The sequence below is a fragment of the Pyrus communis genome, chromosome 3 (genome assembly GCF_963583255.1).
Source record: "Pyrus communis chromosome 3, drPyrComm1.1, whole genome shotgun sequence".
Classification (NCBI taxonomy): Eukaryota; Viridiplantae; Streptophyta; class Magnoliopsida; order Rosales; family Rosaceae; genus Pyrus; species Pyrus communis.
In genome coordinates, this window is record NC_084805.1 from 19,055,175 (window position 1) to 19,073,644 (window position 18,470).

At 37.4% G+C, this 18,470-nt stretch overlaps 2 protein-coding genes across 2 annotated transcripts; both read left to right on the forward strand.

Moving 5' to 3' along the window:
- The first annotated feature begins 5,837 nt into the window (after nt 1-5,837).
- On the forward strand, nt 5,838-11,326 carry LOC137728668 (sterol 3-beta-glucosyltransferase UGT80A2-like). The gene is made up of 14 exons (XM_068467397.1): nt 5,838-6,189; nt 6,433-6,626; nt 6,833-7,072; nt 7,288-7,399; nt 7,535-7,705; nt 8,042-8,105; nt 8,254-8,311; nt 8,414-8,591; nt 8,885-9,015; nt 9,581-9,683; nt 9,813-9,889; nt 10,253-10,300; nt 10,391-10,540; nt 10,908-11,326. The coding sequence occupies exons 1-14, from the start codon at nt 6,036-6,038 to the stop codon at nt 11,073-11,075; spliced, it is 1,848 nt and encodes a 615-aa protein (XP_068323498.1). The 5' UTR covers nt 5,838-6,035; the 3' UTR covers nt 11,076-11,326.
- Nucleotides 11,327-13,553: 2,227 nt separating this feature from the next.
- LOC137727412 (protein LATE FLOWERING-like) lies at nt 13,554-14,734 on the forward strand. The gene has a single exon (XM_068466280.1). The coding sequence runs from the start codon at nt 13,779-13,781 to the stop codon at nt 14,400-14,402; it is 624 nt and encodes a 207-aa protein (XP_068322381.1). The 5' UTR covers nt 13,554-13,778; the 3' UTR covers nt 14,403-14,734.
- Nucleotides 14,735-18,470: the final 3,736 nt, after the last annotated feature.

Consider the following 18,470-nt stretch of genomic DNA (forward strand, 5'->3'; position numbering starts at 1 on the left):
CTAAAAAAATGGTGTCATTTATCTAACAACATATAAGCTTTTCCTATGTTCTTCTTCGTGAGCTACCATAAGCTACTATGATATTTGCCTCCCGATGATCTTAGACGAGAATTGAGTGATGAGTTGCATGAAGAGGTGTCGATGTTGTTTGACTTTTACTAAACTTGTCCATTTCACGGAATTAAAAAAAAAATAGAAGAAGAGATATTTTGGGGCAGTTTTCTCAAATTAATTAAAACCAAGCAAATATTTTGTTCATAACAAAAAATTTGAGAGGGGGCACATGCCTCTATGGCCTTCATAAGATTCGCCACTAGTTATAGTCATCTACTTGGAGTCTGGGGAGTCTTGGTGGTACCCTATAAAGTTTGGAGCTTTGATTTTTGCTGAAGATTGATCATATTTGAGTGCACAAATGTGACATCATGATTGACTAAGAACGTGCATTTGGCACTCAAATAATGGGTTTCTCACCATCCTCAAGTGGTGGTAGTGCTCACCACCTTACTTATTATCATTGGATAAGTTTAAATTTTAAGATTTGTGTATATGCACTACATAGATCTCGAAATTTAAACTCATCCATTGATGATAAGTAAGGTAGTGAGCATCACCATCACTTAAAGGTGGAAAGCAAAAATATTCTCTTTATATAATGGCTAATTACTCCTAGTTACTTGCATATGACTAAGTTAAAGCTAAGTAAGCAATTGGATCATGAACATTTTATGGCATGTAAATCCCACCAACCACAAGTCAAAATATTGGTAATAAGCACTAACAATACCGAGAATGATGATCACTTACTATGTCAACTCCATGCCCCATCAAATTGGAATTGTTGGGTTTATGATATATGTTATTTTAGTGGAACCTCTAGAATTTTCCTTTGGCATGAAAGATGAAGTCCACACACTACTTTGAACAGTTCTTTTGGCTCCCTGTCATGCTTAACCTCTTTTGCATGAAAGATGAAGTCCACACACCACGTTCAACTTCAATACTGTGGATGAGATTACTTTAATGGAACCCATGTGTGGAGTCTTATCTTAAAAAGTCTTAATGCAATAGATATGTTTCCGCCAATTTTAAATTGTAGCTAGATTATTGTGTACTCCTCCTATGTAAGATCATGCATTTCATTCATTTAACCTGCATTGTACCAAACTACGCCAACAAGAATATATTCATAAATGCTATTTTTTGGAATAAAACTTGAAATTAGAGAGCAGAATATGGTATATGGGATTAGTGATAAAAAGTCTTCTTGAGTGCAAGATGTTGCCCAAATCATTTCACCTTTTCCTTTCATACCAAGAACACCCTTCTATCCTTAATCTTTATTAGAAGACTTTCTCAAGCAACTTTCCCCAACGACTAATTGTAGACGGAAGTTAGTTTAGAACACCTATTTGCTGTTTTTTTTATAACCTCTATTTGTTTTTTTGCTTATGAATTGAAAAAATTAAAGGTGAATCAATCGGCATAACTAAACAAGGGTGTGCGTTAGAAAAAAAAATGAACGTGTAGTCATTTCCCAAAAGTTTTTGAAATGTCATATGAACTTATAGACATTTTTCAATTTGTCATATGAATTAAAATTTTAAGTGGCTTGCCATATCAATTTTCTGAATTTATTTGTCATCTCACCTTAACTCCGTTAAGTTTCCATCCAAAATAAGTTTGTGTTCAAGGTTATTTTAGAATTTTGACCTACTTTTTTCACAAGTTTATTTATTTATTATTTTATACATAAGTATATGTACACTTGGGAGAATAAATTGGTTTTGAACTTTTGACATTGTTTTCACAAGTTCTTTACTTCTCTTTGGTATGAACCCATAAATTTTGGCTAGTAAAAAAGATATGTCATGTTTGTTTCAAAACTTATGGTGAACTGAATGAAAATTTTGGCTAAACTAAGATTACTTGATCAGCATACATAGAACAATTAACAATTTAAAAGTGGAAGCTAACTCATATGCACTCATAATAAAAAAATATTACTCATGAAATTCAAAACCTAGTAGTATGGTGAACCAATACTTAACTCAAATTCCCAAGAGAGGGTTAAGAATTCACTATACCTTTGTAGATCCTTTTGCATTTGCAAAGGCTTCACTCAAAGTGAGGGTCTTCATTCCTTTGGTCTATTTGGCTCATTTGGATCTTTGGCTTCTTGGATTTGGATGGTAGAATAGGAATCCCCAAATTTTTCAAAAGAGGAAGTCTCTAAGTCTCCACACCAAGGAGAGATGTGAGGAAGAGATGAGTGATCAAGGGAGATGAAGATGCTAGTTTTCCTCTTATGGTCGCCGAACTTCTAGAGAGAAAATAGAGAGTTGTTTTCCCTCATGAAAACCCTAATAAGGCTAAGGCTTCTAACTCCCCTTTTGCAGTCACCCTTTAAGTGATTTAAGATAGAAAAACTCATACCCTCTCTATAGCTGGCCTTGTAGTTTCATTGGGCCTTTGGGTCCTTTAAGTTTTAAGTTGTCATACAACTTATTAATGGGCTTCACAGTTCAAAGCCCATTGGGTCACAAAGCTTAAATTAACTTATTCGTTTGATTAATTAACTTATTAATTAATTATAGCCATAGCAACTATACTATTTAATTGTTCTTACTCAACCTCGTTATATTTTTCAATCTCTACCTCACATACTGTACAATCCATTAGTTTTTAATTAGCGAGGTAGTGAGCAATTAGAACTCTTACTTGTCTATTGTGAATTGAAACTATCTTTTAGTTCTCCCTTTAAATGAAGATTAGTTGTCACATCCCAGCTCGGGTCCACCACATCCCGGACCCGCTCCCTACCTAGCACGAGGCCTTTTGGGAGCTCACTGGCTTCGGGTCTCATGGGAACTCCGAAGTTAAGCGAGTAGCGTGCGAGAGCACTCCCATGATGGATGACCCACTAGGAAGTTCTCGTGTGAGTTCCCAGAAACAAAACCGTGATGGCGTAGTTGGGCCCCAAAGCGAACAATATCATGCTATGGTGGTGGAGCGGGGCGGAGATGTGGTGGACCCCGGGCAGGTCAACGTTGACTTTGACCGTTAACTTTTTGGGTTTTCGTACGGGACCCCTCATAGGCTAATTTCGACGTCCTGAACCCGTTTCCGATGTCCGTTTTCCCAAATTCAATCGTTTGAGTAGATTTTGACTAAATGTCCCATTTATGTGCTTAGGGGAAAATAATTGTGGTGTTTCCGTCTTCCCTAGCTGCGTGGCTCTTCGGCAGCTAAGTACTGTGAGTGGACCCCTTCTAAAAATCCATATTTTGATAGTAGAAATGCATACATGAAAAGCATGATTTGATGACTATGTTTTATGAAACGTTTTATGAGATAACATGCTTATTGAGGCTAGTTTGAATTATTACTATTTTTCCTATAACCCGTGGTTTTATAGAATTTCTTATGGATGACGATATGATATTTAGAACATGTTTAGAACACCTCTTTATAGTATAGATGATGGATGACTTTATACTATAAAGTTACTTTTCAATATATGTATATTCAATGGTTTTGTACTTACGTAGTGGTCCCTATTTCGCTACAGGACGTAGGGATAAATTCCGGTTCGTCACGGTAGACGGTTTGGTGTTGGCATAAGGCCTGGAGTGTGTTTCCTCTGGCTATTAGCACAACATGCTAGGTTTCAGAAAACCTATGTTTATCATAATATACATGTGAGGGTTAGTACGTTGATAACTATTTTATTATATATATATATATATATATCAACTTGGTTCACTCATATTTGTTTTGTGCCCCCTTCAGGACTTAGAATCGAGGCATACAATTCCGGCATCAAGGCACTTCCGCATCGGCATTTTCGAGTCCTCTACGTGTAGGACCCATTCTTTTATTTATTCAATTTTATATTATTTTCCTTTAGCATTTTAGATTAGATGTGTGCTCTGAACACGTTCCTTAAATTCATATTCATTATTCTTTTTTATTTATTATTCTTATCTATCCCTTGTTTTCAGCATTTGCACTCAATAAATGGCTTTCGTCACCCTCGAGTGTCGGCCAGCACGTGCTTATCCTGGTATTTAGGGAATATTGGGATCGGGGCATGTCATTAGTGATTTCTAATCTTTAGGACTTCCACAAGCCATGATTAACTCCTAACAATATCAATATGTTATTATTTTCTCTCTTGGGTTGTGGGGCCTAAACGCTTTGGCAGGAGGCTTCAAGGCATCATTCATTAGCTTATCATCATTTTTTACCAACTCATGGTCAATTATGGCTCCAGGAGCTGGGATCTCCAGCTCACACTCACACCTTATTACAAATGACAACTCCCTTAATTATTACAGCCTTAGGTCACTTGGACAACCTCTCGTTGCCCCCACTTCTTTCTGTTCCTCCTTTCTTTTCTTCCCCTATGTTCAGGGTTAACTTCCTCTTGCCTCTCTCAGACCAATTGAAGTTCATCATTTTGACTGAGCCTCAGGAAAAGGGTTAACATCAATCATCATTGTTGTTTGTGGCTTTTCTAGCAACAGTATCCTCTTGGCAGCCGTGTCCTGAATCCAGTCTCTAAACTATACAAAGTTGGTGATAGAGTGGTTGAAGGTGTAGTGATTCTTGCAATACTTATTGCTTTTGATTTCTTCAGACTTAGGGAATTTCTTTGTAGAATCAAGCAAGATCACCCTAGCTTTCACCAGTTCTCCATAGATAAATGCATCTTTGGTGAGCTCAAATGAATATGATTGAAAATTTTGTGGTTTCATAGGCACAAAATCCCCATCATTCATCGCTACTTTCTGATCCTTAACTGGTTTAATCAATTCCTTAACTACCAATGATTTGAATGACACACATCTCTTCTCCTCTCCTAAGCTTTCCAGGCCATCTTCTTGCTTTATGTCTTCAAACTCCACATGATGGATCGGCAATTTGTTTTGAAGAATGAGGGAGGTTTTGATGAATGCTTAAGTTGTCGTTATTCAACAAATAGTCTCTCATACGTGGTGGTAACAATCACTAGTTCTTGTAGCTCATTAAATTACACATCATAAACTTATTTATTAAGGATAACCTTAAAGCCTTCTGAGCAATTGTAATGAGTTGCCTATGGTTTATAGGGAACTGACATCTTATCCTAGTCTTATTAAATCTCATCATGAAGTCTTTTGTTGACTCATGTTCATATTGTTTTACTTCTACTAAGTCATTAATGGTCACCTCGGGCTCCACTCTATAAAATTGCTTATGAAATGCCATCTCCATTTGCCCCAGTTAGCGATGGAGTTAGGGGGGGGGGGGAGAGGCGTAGAAATGAGTACCACTGAGAAGCTAATCCTATTAGAAAATTTCCAAATAGCCTTAACCTGTTATTAGGGTTATCTACAAATGCCACACAATGGTTAGTTAAGTTAAGGATGCGATTCCTTGAAGAGATGTTGAAGTCCTTTTCACTGAATGTGGGGAAATAAGGCATTTTGAAGTTGGGAGGGAACATATTATGTTCATCAACGTAAGACAGACATATTTAAGTGTGTTGGGCCTTGGACAGAACCGACAACCTATTTTTAGTCCAAACAGTCCATTCATCGAGTAACTGTACAGTAAAAAGTGTAAGTTGTGGTCTACAAGTTATCAAACTAGGTCAGTAACTTTTCAGTTTTACTGTAATTAGCAGCAGTAAAAGAAGCGTAAAAATGGTTTAATCCAATGTTTGTCGGAAACAAACAGCGCGGCAGTGAAAATTACAGGTCATCCAAACAGTTGTGCGTACGTGTCCCGTACTCAATGAATTACACAGCGACTACCAGCACTACCTCCCCCTCCCCCACCCACCACTTTTCCCGAACGTGCTTTTATCGCCAGCCCCCTTTCTCTCTTCCTCCGGAACGACACTACCGCAAGATTCTCGCTTCCGTATCTTTCTAAAATTTTCTCGCCCTATGCCACTCTCTTTACACTCACTTTTCCCCTGAGCTTCGTCGGATCTGGATCGTAACGAGTCACGCCGCTTGGACTGCACCTCGGAATCGGTGGCGGTCATGGAGGAGCCGCTGGAGAAGCGCCGGAACTCTTCCGGGAGTTCAGGGGAAGTTGCAGTGAGAATCGAGGATGTAGCTGGCGGGGGAAGTAGCGGCAATAGCGTAGAATTGGAGAAATCGGTGGACGGAGGCCATGGTAGCGGTAGCTCTACAGGTTTGTCGGTTTTACTCGGAATTTATAATCTGTTTGGTTGCTGAGAAGATACAAGAAAATTCATATGTGTTTCAATTGTGTTTCTTCTCGGTACTATAGTGCAGACGCAAGTACGAATTTTTTGTGTTCACTTAATCTTAAACAAGAGATGCTATAATTTAGGTAATGGAGATTTTGGAGTCCAATTTACAATCACATTAAGAAAGATTTTACATTGATGAAATCGGATTTCTCGCAATTCAGGAATTTCTGGCGGGAGCGTGTCTAAAGCGAACACATTGCCGCCGGCGGAGATATCATCGAACATTGAGAGACGAGAATCGAATTCTGTTCCGATTAAGTTGGAAAGATCAAAAACTGACAGTACCAGACATCAGAACAGGTTGTCCAAAGATGCTGCAAAGATTTTCGACAACAATATTTCGGTGCACCAGAAGGTATGGTAGCAAAGACGATATCTCTTTTGTTCCTTGTATCATTTTATTGGAGCCTTCAGATTTTCCAATGTTAGGTGCATCATGGATGGTCTCAAAATATGATGTGTAAAATATTGACCAAAAACAAGTTGATGTGTAAAAGGTGATGCACTAAACAGTAAAAGGCTATCTGGGTTTTGTTTTATAACTCAAAGTTTCAATTGCAGCTTAAGCTGTTAAATAGAATAGCTACGGTGAAAGATGATGGAACCGTAGAATTTGAAGTTCCAGCCGATGTTGAACCTCAATATCTTGGAGATAGGTGCAGAACTGCTCCTACTGGAGCTGATGATGAAACTCTTGATACAGAAGATCTTCAAGACATACGACCAATGCAAATAGTAATGCTTATTGTTGGAACACGTGGAGATGTGCAGCCATTCATTGCAATTGGCAAACGTTTGCAGGTTCTGACTTTTCACATATTCAAGACTTATAAGTTTTTTCTGCCTTTTGAAATTAATTGTCGAAAATGGTGACCAATTTGATAGCATGGTTAAATTCTTTAAACTCCGTATGATCTTATAATAAAGATTTGATTTTTTTTTATAGAATTTATTGCTAATAAAAGATGGTCAAAATCATATGTTGAAGTCTGTTGATGAAACTATTTTTGTTGCAGGATTATGGTCATCGCGTAAGACTAGCTACTCATTCAAATTTCAAAGAGTTTGTCTTGACTGCTGGTTTGGAGTTTTACCCTTTAGGCGGTGACCCAAAAGTCCTTGCTGGTTGTATGTACCAAAATGACTATATGCTGATTTGTTTAGTCACCTTGAATGATCAATTTAAAATGTTTGTTAAAAGTTTTATATGGATTACACCATTAATTTCCGTATAACTAGTTTACTTGCATGTCTTTGGAGCAGATATGGTTAAGAATAAAGGCTTCCTGCCATCAGGGCCTTCTGAGATTCCTATTCAACGTAATCAGTTGAAGGACATTATATACTCCTTATTTTCTGCTTGCAAGGAGCCTGATATGGATTCTGGTATTCCCTTTAAAGTGGATGCAATAATTGCAAATCCCCCAGCATATGGTTAGCTCTCAACACTTCATGGTTTTGAGTAGAAACTTTAAATTTTATATTTTTATGGTGATATAGGTTTTATTTTTTGTGACAATAGTTCTCTCTGCGTTTGGGAAATGGAGGGTAGGATATTTGGTTGAAATATTTTTTCCAACTTTTATAACTTTGTATTAAAACAACGTTCTTTCCCCCCCCCCCCCCCCCTTTGAAAAGTTTGTGGGTTCTGATTCTTCTGAAGTAGTTAAACTTCGCTAAGATACTGCATATTATCGTATTTCGCAAAAAGTATTTCCACTTACACTTGTATTGCTTTGTTTACTACTAATCTCACAAATGCTTTTATAGGGCATACTCATGTGGCAGAGGCACTAAAAGTTCCTATTCATGTATTTTTCACGATGCCATGGACGTAAGTCTTGTTTGGGTAATGGAATCTTATTGTATACTGCTTCAATTGTTTTGGAGCTTGGGTTTCTGCCTTTTTCAATGTTTTGTCATGATTGACAGTGTTTAAAGTTTTAAGGATGCATTTTATGTGTCTTACCTTTTCCTACCAGGCCAACTAGTGAGTTTCCACATCCTTTGTCCCGTGTCAAGCAAACAACTGGGTATAGGGTAAGTCCTCTGAATTTTAACCTTTATTTATTTGTTTAACATTGTACATCTTTCACTTCCTGATTTATAGTTCTAACTTTTTGTCCTATGCCAATTTTTCAGCTATCGTACCAAATTGTTGACTCCTTAATCTGGCTTGGTATACGGGACATGATTAATGATGTTCGCAAGAAAAAATTGAAACTAAGACCTGTCACATATTTAAGTGGTTCGCAAGGCTCTGATTCTGATGTACCATATGGATATATATGGAGCCCCCATCTTGTTCCTAAACCAAAAGGTACTTTAGTTAAATTTTAATTGCACGTTTTGATTCTTCCATTTATAACCATTTGGAGTCCCTCAGGTGAACAAGGTAGGATTGTTTTGAGAAACTTGTAAGTTCAACAGAACTGTGGCTGTAGGCTGAGTGCCAATAATGTGGACTGTGCTGTCTAGTCGAGTATCATCGGATTCCATTTACCGGCGTACCTCTATGTTTTTATTACTGAACATTCTTGCTTAATAAGGCATGAATCTTGGTAAAGTATGCCAATGTATGTCAGTCCTTACTTAATAATACTTGGTTTGCAGATTGGGGACCTAAGATTGATGTGGTGGGGTTTTGCTTCCTTGATCTTGCATCAAATTATGAACCTCCAGAAGCACTTGTGAAGTGGCTTGAAGCTGGTGACAAGCCTATATATATTGGCTTTGGTAGCTTGGTGAGTTTTGTTATTTATTCAATCATTACTCGTGAATATATACCTATTTATATCTCTGCAAGATTTCCTCTATAGTAGCATACTTGAGCAACCTTGGGACTTGTTTGAGGTTTATCCAATCTTAATTATCATCAATGATAGAATGATTGACTTGCTCAGGTCACCGGTTATTCACTTTAAACCCTAGATCTTGTATATGGAGAATGCAATGCCGTTCTCAGTCAGTTTGAGTTTATGGTTATGTTGTATAATCATGAAGTGATTTTTGGTTAACCACTTAGTACAGAATTGAGATTTCTACTGTTGTTAGTCTACTGCAAGCTAAAGGAATGGATCTGGTTAGTTAGACAACCAAAGTTATTTACATTCTCATGGATAAAAGAATGGTGTTCTTCAGAGACAACCTTTTACTGCTTAACACAGAGTCAGACACACTTACAATTTGTACATGCATGGATGCATGCATACACACACGTTGACAAAAACGCATTTGCAATTACACACATACCTGCATGCATGCATACATATGCAGCTTCCATGACCAGAGTCCACCGCTTTGTGTCAGCCTGTTCAAGAGCCCCAAAAGATGACCCAAATAATTGTGGAAGCATTGGAAAAGACGGGGCAGCGGGGCATCATTAACAAAGGATGGGGTGGCCTTGGGGACTGTAAGTTTCTATTTCCCACAAGCTTAGTATGATTTCATTGTTGTTAGGAGTTTTGTTATTCTCCTTTTTCCCTATTTAGCTGACCTTTTGGAATACACTGATTTATTTCACTTGATTTTGCCTCCTCAGTGGCCGAACCAAAGGACTTCATATACTTATTGGACAACTGCCCTCATGATTGGCTGTTTCTACAATGCAAGGCTGTGGTGAGAATGAACACCCTTGTTTTGTGCTTTCATTTGTAGTTTTAAACTGAAAAGATAAAGGGGAAACGGAAAAAAGGAACACCACCATGTAGTCGGGTATATTATTGTGGTTGGATAAGGATGACAATTATTTTTGTCGGATGAAGAAGGAAAATCACCATTGATTTTGTGATCTATAGGAGAATAATTTCTGATGGGCAAGTGTATGTGAAGTTATTAGGATGGTTACTTGTTACTTCTAAAATTTCATTCAACGATTTCTTAATATTTCCAGTCTGCCAGTGTTTGTTTCTAACTTTCTCGACATGCTTTAGAGTAATTTTAGATTTTAAACTGTTCTTATGGTTTTTTGCCTGCCTTCAGGTGCATCACGGAGGTGCTGGAACAACAGCTGCTGGTCTCAAAGCTGCAGTAATTGTTTTATAACCTATCTTATGGTTGAATACTTTCAGTTCATGTGATTTATCATTTGCCTAAATGTGTATTGTGTTTCTATTTTAGTGTCCAACGACGATTGTTCCGTTCTTTGGAGACCAACCTTTCTGGGGAGAGCGAGTACATGCCAGAGGAGTGGGCCCTGCACCCATTGCAGTTGATCAGTTCTCACTTCCCAAGTTGGTTGATGCAATAAATTTCATGCTTGATCCCAAGGTAATCTTTTTTTTTTGTCTGAGAAAAGTTGGAAGTTTTAGAACTGACCATATACATTTGAAGGCATGTAAAATGCTACATGAGTGGCGAGATTTGATATGCAAGTTTGCAAATCTAGAATTTGTTGTTGGATGCGTGCCAAAAATTCCTGATCTATCTGTGTTAAGAAACGGTTTAGATTAAAAAGAAAAAATATTATACCATTATCGGTGTTTCTATTTTAGAGGTTCCAGTGGTGCATATAAAGAACTTCCAAAACTTTACTAGTAGTTAAATCACAAGCAAACTTTAACTTTGTCAGTTGTTTGGTTATAATAAGAAATCTTCATGAAATAGTAAGAAGGTTTATTATCTTGGTGGATACCAGGTGAAGGAGCGGGCTGTCGAACTTGCCAAGGATATGGAGAACGAGGATGGCGTCACAGGAGCAGTAAAGGCCTTCTTTAAGCATCTTCCCAGCAGGAAACCTGACCCCGAGCCAGAAGCAGTGCCGTCAGGGTTTCTCTCTGTAAGCAGATGCTTCGGTTGTTCATGAATCCTGGATGCCATTCTGTCTGTTTATTTCTTCCCCGCAGCGTTGGGCCGAGACGCCCTGAATGTGCTCACAAAGAAAAGAAAAGCACAGGTCCCTACTTTCTACTCTTGTTCATAATTCTCGATCTTGAAAATTAAATTTGTAATTAGTTTATATTGTTCACTTTCAACATTCATTCGGAGAAAGGGCATTTGTTCTGAAGTTAGTAAAATTTACATTAATTTGCAAATGAAATCTTGTTTCCCCTTAAACATAATCACCGGGGCCTTCTGTTTCTGCGGAAATTCTGCCATACACCGGGGGTGGTATGGCCATTAGGCTAGCATCCAACGACCAAGATCTAACGGCCAAAGATCTTAAAGGTATATAATATCTCGTAACATACTTGAAAATCTGTTGTTTTTGCTGTTACAACCACCAGTTCCAGTTTACAAAGCCATCATTTCGTTTGGGTTCTGAGCCTCTGGGTTGGTGCCACGTGTAAACAAAGACATGCTGATTGGCAAGTATTGGATTGTTGTAATTGGGCAAGTGGAATGTGGCAGGGAAGTGCATTGGATTGGAGGTGGATTGTTTGCCCTCCCATTTTTATGCTCTTTCTATGCCTTACTGTTTGTATGATCACGGTTAAGCCACGTTAATATTTTATATTCCTATTACTTTTTGTATTATTATTTCTATAAAAAAAATTAATATAAAATATTGACGTGGTTTAACCATGATCACACATCACAAGAGGAGGGCATGTAGAGAGTATGGAAATGGAAGGGTAGACAATCCACATCCCATTGCATTTGCAAATAATATATTAAAAAAAAGGGATGGGATATGAGAAGTGGATTGGCGGTGGGGAGTGGGGGGAAGAGTAGACTAGTGGCCGCTAGCCCCATCACTCCATTTATAGAAATTTGCAGAGGATTAATGCTGCTGCTGCTGCAGAAGAAAAGAAGAAGCCATTTCCCCATTTGCATGCAGAGAGAGAGAGAGAGAGAGAGAGATTCCATTTGCCAACCCTAATTAATCATCTGTTTATAGTTAACCAATGACTTACTTCTTCCCCAGTTATCTATAATTTAGTGGTTTGATGGGCACTAATTAAGTTAGTTGGGTGATTAAGTGGATGAGTAAATGAAGCTCGAAGACTCGAAACATTTTGGGTAGTCAGGTCCCCCACAGATATGGAAAGACACTGTTGCCTCAATGCAAAACCAGTGTGCTAGAGCTAAACCCTCCAGGCTGCAACTCTTTGAGTGGAGCGGTTTCTTATCTTGACGACTGTTTTTGGTAATTAACCAAGTTGACAAGTTTTAAGAAAACTTAAAGAGTAATCAAAGTCAAGTGGCTGATTAATTGGAGATAGATAGAAGAATCAATGGAAGTTAGAGTGTCAAACTAGTTAAGGACCTCTTTGATAGTCATTTTTAACTGGATATATTGGGGCAATAATACCTAAAGGATACATGTGCTGGTCTGCCACTCAAGTGAAGTGGTTCCTTATCTTGACAACTTGTTTGGTAATTATTTAAGGGCAAAATAAAGGGTAAAGTGAATAATATTATGATTGACTTTTTAGTGTAAAAATGTGGATTTTCGTTAAAATGAACAGTGCCGGGAACTTTTTGTTAAAGTTCCTTTTTAGTTTCTCACATTCATCTTAATTTATGGATATGAGATTGGATAAACAAATTGAATCAACAAACATAATTTAATAAACGTGTAAGAAACTAAAAAGTGTATATTTATTCTACATGATTCATATAGTGGTTTTTTATTGGGTAATACTAGATACTAAATTTGCATACAAATGACATAGAAGTTGATAATTGAATTATTACTTAATCGTTGATAAACGTGTTCATTTCTATTGATGATATATCATTTAGTTTGCAAATTATATGTACAAATTTCATTTCTCTAGCATTACCCTTTGTTTTTTGTTTTTTTTTTTTTTTTTATCTCGACAATTGTATTTCATAATTTTTTGACAAGGAAATATTTTGAACTAGTCTATTTCATGTGGGGAGAAATTCGAATTCATATGAAAAAAAACCTAGGCACGCTTATCTTTAGCCAACTTGCTTACGTCTGACAATATTTTTGGTAATTAACCAAGTTTACAATTCAAAGAAAACCCAGAATAATGAAAGTCGTGGCTAATTAATTTAGAGAGAGAGAGAGAGAGAGAGAGAGAGTGGAAGTCAGATTGTGAGAGGAAGCTAAAGCTTACATGATCAGGTTCGTGATCTCCAAAGCCAATGTGGAAGGATTGGGTGACTTAAAAGCTAAAGCCAGTTCCCCACTTGTTCCTACAGACTCTCTCTCTCTCTCTCTCTCTCTCTCTCTCTTATCTCTTGTGTTTCCAAGCCCATACAGCCCTCTGTGTCAAGCACTCTATTTAATAGTATTACTCAGAGACTCTTCACATTTTCCAACTCCAACTCTTTGACAAGTTAGCTTCTGAACTCTCTTATTTTACACTTCTGATCAGAAAACAAGCCAAACGCCAAACCTCCAAGACACTTCTCCCACATTTTCCTTTCTTTTCTCTGTCACTCTCAGCTCAATTCATACCATTTCTTCAATTCTTCTACTCTTCTACTGTTTCTCAAGGTTGATTCCTCAACATTACTAAATTTTCCCCACTTGGGTTTTCGTTCTTTTCGAATTTTCGTTCACCTTCATGTTCTGATTTTCGTTGCAGACATGGGAGACGAAGAAGAGAAAGGCGTCACGGAAGTTGATCACCAAGAGAGCAATGCAGAAGAAGATAGAGATGCGAACACAAGATTGTTTCCGTGCCTCTTCTGTTCGAGAAAATTTTACAGTTCTCAAGCCTTGGGAGGCCACCAAAACGCTCACAAGAAGGAAAGAACGGCTGCGAGGAAAGCTAAACGCGCTTCTAACTACGCTTTGTCTATCAACTTCCCCATACTATCCCCTAACACACAACCTCACATGGTTTTTGCTCCAAACCATCATTTAGGCCTCTTGCATCCCTATATAACTGCTCATGCAGCCAATCTCCGATACTTTCCGAATCCTAACCAGTTCTCATCAGACTGTTTCGGATCCAACGGAGCACCAAAGTTTGAGAATTCTGTGTACTATGGCGGGAATGGCCTGTCGTCGAGCAATAACGTGAACCGTTATCAGTGTGAGGATGATGAGCAAAGTTTCTTGAATTGGCAGAGGAGCTTAAGATACAATGGATTAAGTGGAGGAGGTTCATCACAGCAGTCATCAATGGCGAATGGGGATCACAACTCCGGGATTGGTGGTGGTAGTAAGGGTAAAGAGCAAAAGCTTGATCTTTCTCTCCATTTGTAGAAATAGTGAGGGTGGATAGTGGAGTTGCATTTTTGGTAATAAGCATCTCTCTAGCTTTTACTTTCCATTTTTGAGATATTGTAATTGCCAATTTATCTTGACATGATTAGTTGGGATATATTACATGAAAAAGAATGGCCATCCTACCTTATTGTTAAAGCATACCTTAATTTTAACCACAAAATTTGACTCTCGCTTCAATTGAAGCTTGAATTTCCCCGTTCCTGGTGAATCACACGATGATGGTCAGGGGAGGCTAAAATGTCTTTGTGAGTCTTCTCGAACCCCGAAAGGATGGGTTGTCATGGCCACCAGTTGGCACTTTTAAGAAAGAAAGAAACGATTTCTGTACACATTTTCTACACACTACAATTTAATTTAATTTTTTAGTTCTTCTTTAGTTTATCCAAATTGATAAGTACAAAATGAACATGAATGTGCTGTGTGCATAAGGAGAAATTTAGCGTGAAAGTATTTCGGTTTAAACAGTAGTGCAAAGTGTATAGAGAACAAAAATAGTTGAGTTGTTTAGAGCAAAAAAATAAAAAAAATAAAAAAAAATAAAAAAACCCAACTTATATGAATGGGGTACGAAACTCTATGAACTGAAGGCACAACCCATCAACACTTACATTTACCAGTGATAAAACGAGTGTCCAATATACGCATTATGCCTTTAGTTCAATTGAATGTACATGAAATTGACAATTTGTTTCTAATTCCACTAAGGTTTGTTATCATAAAACTTCCACACATGTCGTGTTGTGAATTCGGTGCGGTTAGTTGTGTTGTGAATTCGGTGCGGTTAGTTTCTAATTCCACTAAAGTTTGGCTGATAATAACAACGATGCGGTTAGTTGTGAGTTCCTAGGACAAGATTGATACATTACTACAAGGAAGCAAGTAAACTAACTTCACGGGTTGGCACGTCTCTATAAAATTTTGATGTAGTATTGATTTCTACAAGGTTGTGCAGCAAAAACTGAAACTATAAGGAGTGAAAATCCTAACTTCTGCACGAACAATATTCTCCTACCCCTAGAAAGTTTTTCTTCTCACACAAGGAATAGGAAGTTGATTCCTATCTGTACCAGATATATATGCAGTCCCATGGAAATCAGTTTGGGCTTTCTACCTGTCATAATTTGGGCTTCAGATTTCAGTGTTTGAGGTTTTCTAATTGGGCTTCAAATGTCTTAAAGCTTAATTGTGATGGTACATTGTTGGAGCGGAAAAATTCAGCTCCTCCAATCTCCAACAAGTAAATTTTGTAACCACGTTGAGAAGCTCATAACGCTATCTCCGCTAGCCATCAATGAATGAAGGAGGAGGGGGACCTGCAAAAAAACACTCCGACGCTCTAGTTAGTTTTTGTTTAAAATGATCAACTGATCTTTCTTTCTTTTTCCTCCCCCCGTTCTGGTGGGATTCTAGGCCTTTATAGGCATAAAAAGCTTGGGCTCCCAGTCCCATTATCTCACTTCATGTTCCTTAGTAGTGCTTGATTCATGTTGCTTTATTTTAGCCTCACTCTCCAATTTTTAGGATGCATGGGAAATGGCTGGTTACTTGGCCCTTAATTTTTGCACCCACATGCAGGGTGCTCGAAGTCAAACTCTGGGGGCCGGGGTTGGGTGCTGCGTTCATGGCCTGGAATTTTTAAGGTAGCAGGTGGCGTTGGTGGAAGGTTTTCATTGTATGTCTTCCACCATGGCGGAGGCGGAGGTGGTACATGGTAGATAATAGATTCAAAATGGTGGAGGTAGAGATGGATGCGAAGGAGGAGGTGGAATGGTAGCTGCTTATGATTTTAAAGAGAAAGGAGTGTATCAATGTGGGTTGATTGGGAACCAATATGGCTTTTTAACACCCTCGCTGATGATGCTAATGTATTGATTCGCATTTGAATGTTAATAAATTTCATCTATCGTTTGAAAAAAAAGGGCTATGTAACCATATTCGAAATTGCACCGAAAATTTTCAATTTTTCCATTTTCGTTCCCATAATACGCAAATGTCCATATCAAAATCTCTAGCATGTATCGAGCTAAACTATACCAACAAACCCAAATTTCACTTTTATCTCAAACAGTTATAGACTACTATTTGTTGAACCTAATACATAAGAATTCATGCACGCAATATTGTCAAAACTTTTAGTTTTAGAGTGGTGTAAACACTACTACTCGAAGAAGAAATTGGATTTGCTAGCGGAAAAATAAACACAGGTCTGCAGAACAAACACAATAAAGTAACATGACATGTGTTGTAAGCTGGGTGCAAAGAAAACTATGAATATGAGATCCACCACAAATGGATAACACAACCCATGTGGGCCAATAATGACATTGAACAACAACGACTCATGCAAACTCAAAAGGACAAACTTAGTACGCGTACACATTTGATCCTCTGCCTGCCTCCAAATTAGGGACTAGTTGTGGTCATTTTATATGGATTTTTCAACGCCAAATATATATGTGTGTATGTACATGCATATATATATATATATATATATATATATATTTCATTCGGTCAAGGCATATGCTTATGCTTGAGAAATTGAAAGGGCCTGTGTAGAAAAGTTTAGATGTAAAATTCGAGTTTATTGTTTTTCTATCTTATTATGTGACTTGAAATGATTTAAGATTGAGTCTATTACTAGAGAAAAATTATGCACTCTTGTAAATCGTGGATGTGACGAGTTTATCTTTCTCTCTTAGTATAGCAGTTTTGTTCTCTTAGACTGCGTCTTTTAAGAAAATAGTTGTCACTGACTGTTCAATCTTAATTCAACTGTAGATGGTCATCTTTTATTGTATTGTACTTTCTCTTCCATTGTTGGATTAAAATCAAACGATGAACATAATTTTCTACAAAATATAGGGAAACGGAACTCAAGAATATAGAATGACAACTACTATTAGATGTGCAATGCAAGATATGCGACAACATCTTGTAAAAAAAACTCTAAGAAGGTTGAGACTTTGAGCGTTAAAAGTTAGGCTTGAACGAGGGACAAAGATGGGACTTGGATCTGGTGGCAGTTTTGGCTTCTCAAGTATTAGTTATTTCCATTTTCCAGGTGTCTAGAGCAATAATGCAGGACAATATATAAAGTTGATACAGAAAGACGAGGAGGGAAAGTTAATTTTTTTTTCTTTTCGAGGGAGAGAGAGAGAAGACAAAACAACAGATGGAGGAAAAGAATAGTATGATGATGAGTTTATGGCATTAATGCCGCGCTCCAATCATCCAATGTATGAATCATTTAGTGGTATGAATGAATGAATGTAGGCAAATAGGCAATTGTAAATTACATACCTCTTGGCTATAACATGTCGACAATAAATTATACGTATCAATGATTGAAGTTATCTCATGGTAAAGGCCGGACTTAAGTAAAACTGATGCGTATATAAGTACAGAGTCTCGTTTCTAAGCCATTAGGTGATTGAAGATTTATGATCACTTCCTTTTGGACATTATATTAAGGATAGGGATTAAATGCTAAAAACATAAAAATTAAAAAAAAAAATTCTAACTATGAGTGATCATGCCATTTAGTACTATGGTCTAGTAGTATTCATCTTCATTTGTAAGTAAGAGTTCTTAAGAACCAAAGGCAAATTTGAACCATGCACATTATTGCTAGCCTATTGAGAGGTTTAGTCTCTTCCTCTACTCTTTTAGTGTAGATAATATCATTTGTTAAAAAAAAAAAAAAATTATGTATGAGTGATCATGCATTTGTGACCAAGAGAACATACTTATTCTTATTATTTAGCAAAAATTAAGCAATAAAAAGGAAAAAGGATAATATCGTTAATTTATGCTATAGAGACTATAATTTTAAGTATATGTGTGTATGTTGTTATTTGTACTTCGGGTAAACCGAAGATCTAACCCTAGTTTCCATTCATAGACGAAAATCATGGACCAAAATGTGTACTCAGACGAAAGTCCTGGAACAAAATGTGTATGCCCCCAAGTACGTACCGACACGGAGATCTCGGAGAATTAGTATATCTTAATGAATATCAAAATTACCTAGCTACTATTACTCGA

Coding starts and splice junctions, on each gene's coding strand:
- LOC137728668 (XM_068467397.1), top strand. CDS start 6,036: ATGGAGGAGCCGCTGGAGAAGCGCCGGAACTCTTCCGGGAGTTCAGGG. Junction 8,106..8,253: donor TTTTTCACGATGCCATGGAC/GTAAGTCTTGTT, acceptor TTTTCCTACCAG/GCCAACTAGTGAGTTTCCAC. Junction 10,301..10,390: donor CTGCTGGTCTCAAAGCTGCA/GTAATTGTTTTA, acceptor TTTCTATTTTAG/TGTCCAACGACGATTGTTCC.
- LOC137727412 (XM_068466280.1), top strand. CDS start 13,779: ATGGGAGACGAAGAAGAGAAAGGCGTCACGGAAGTTGATCACCAAGAG.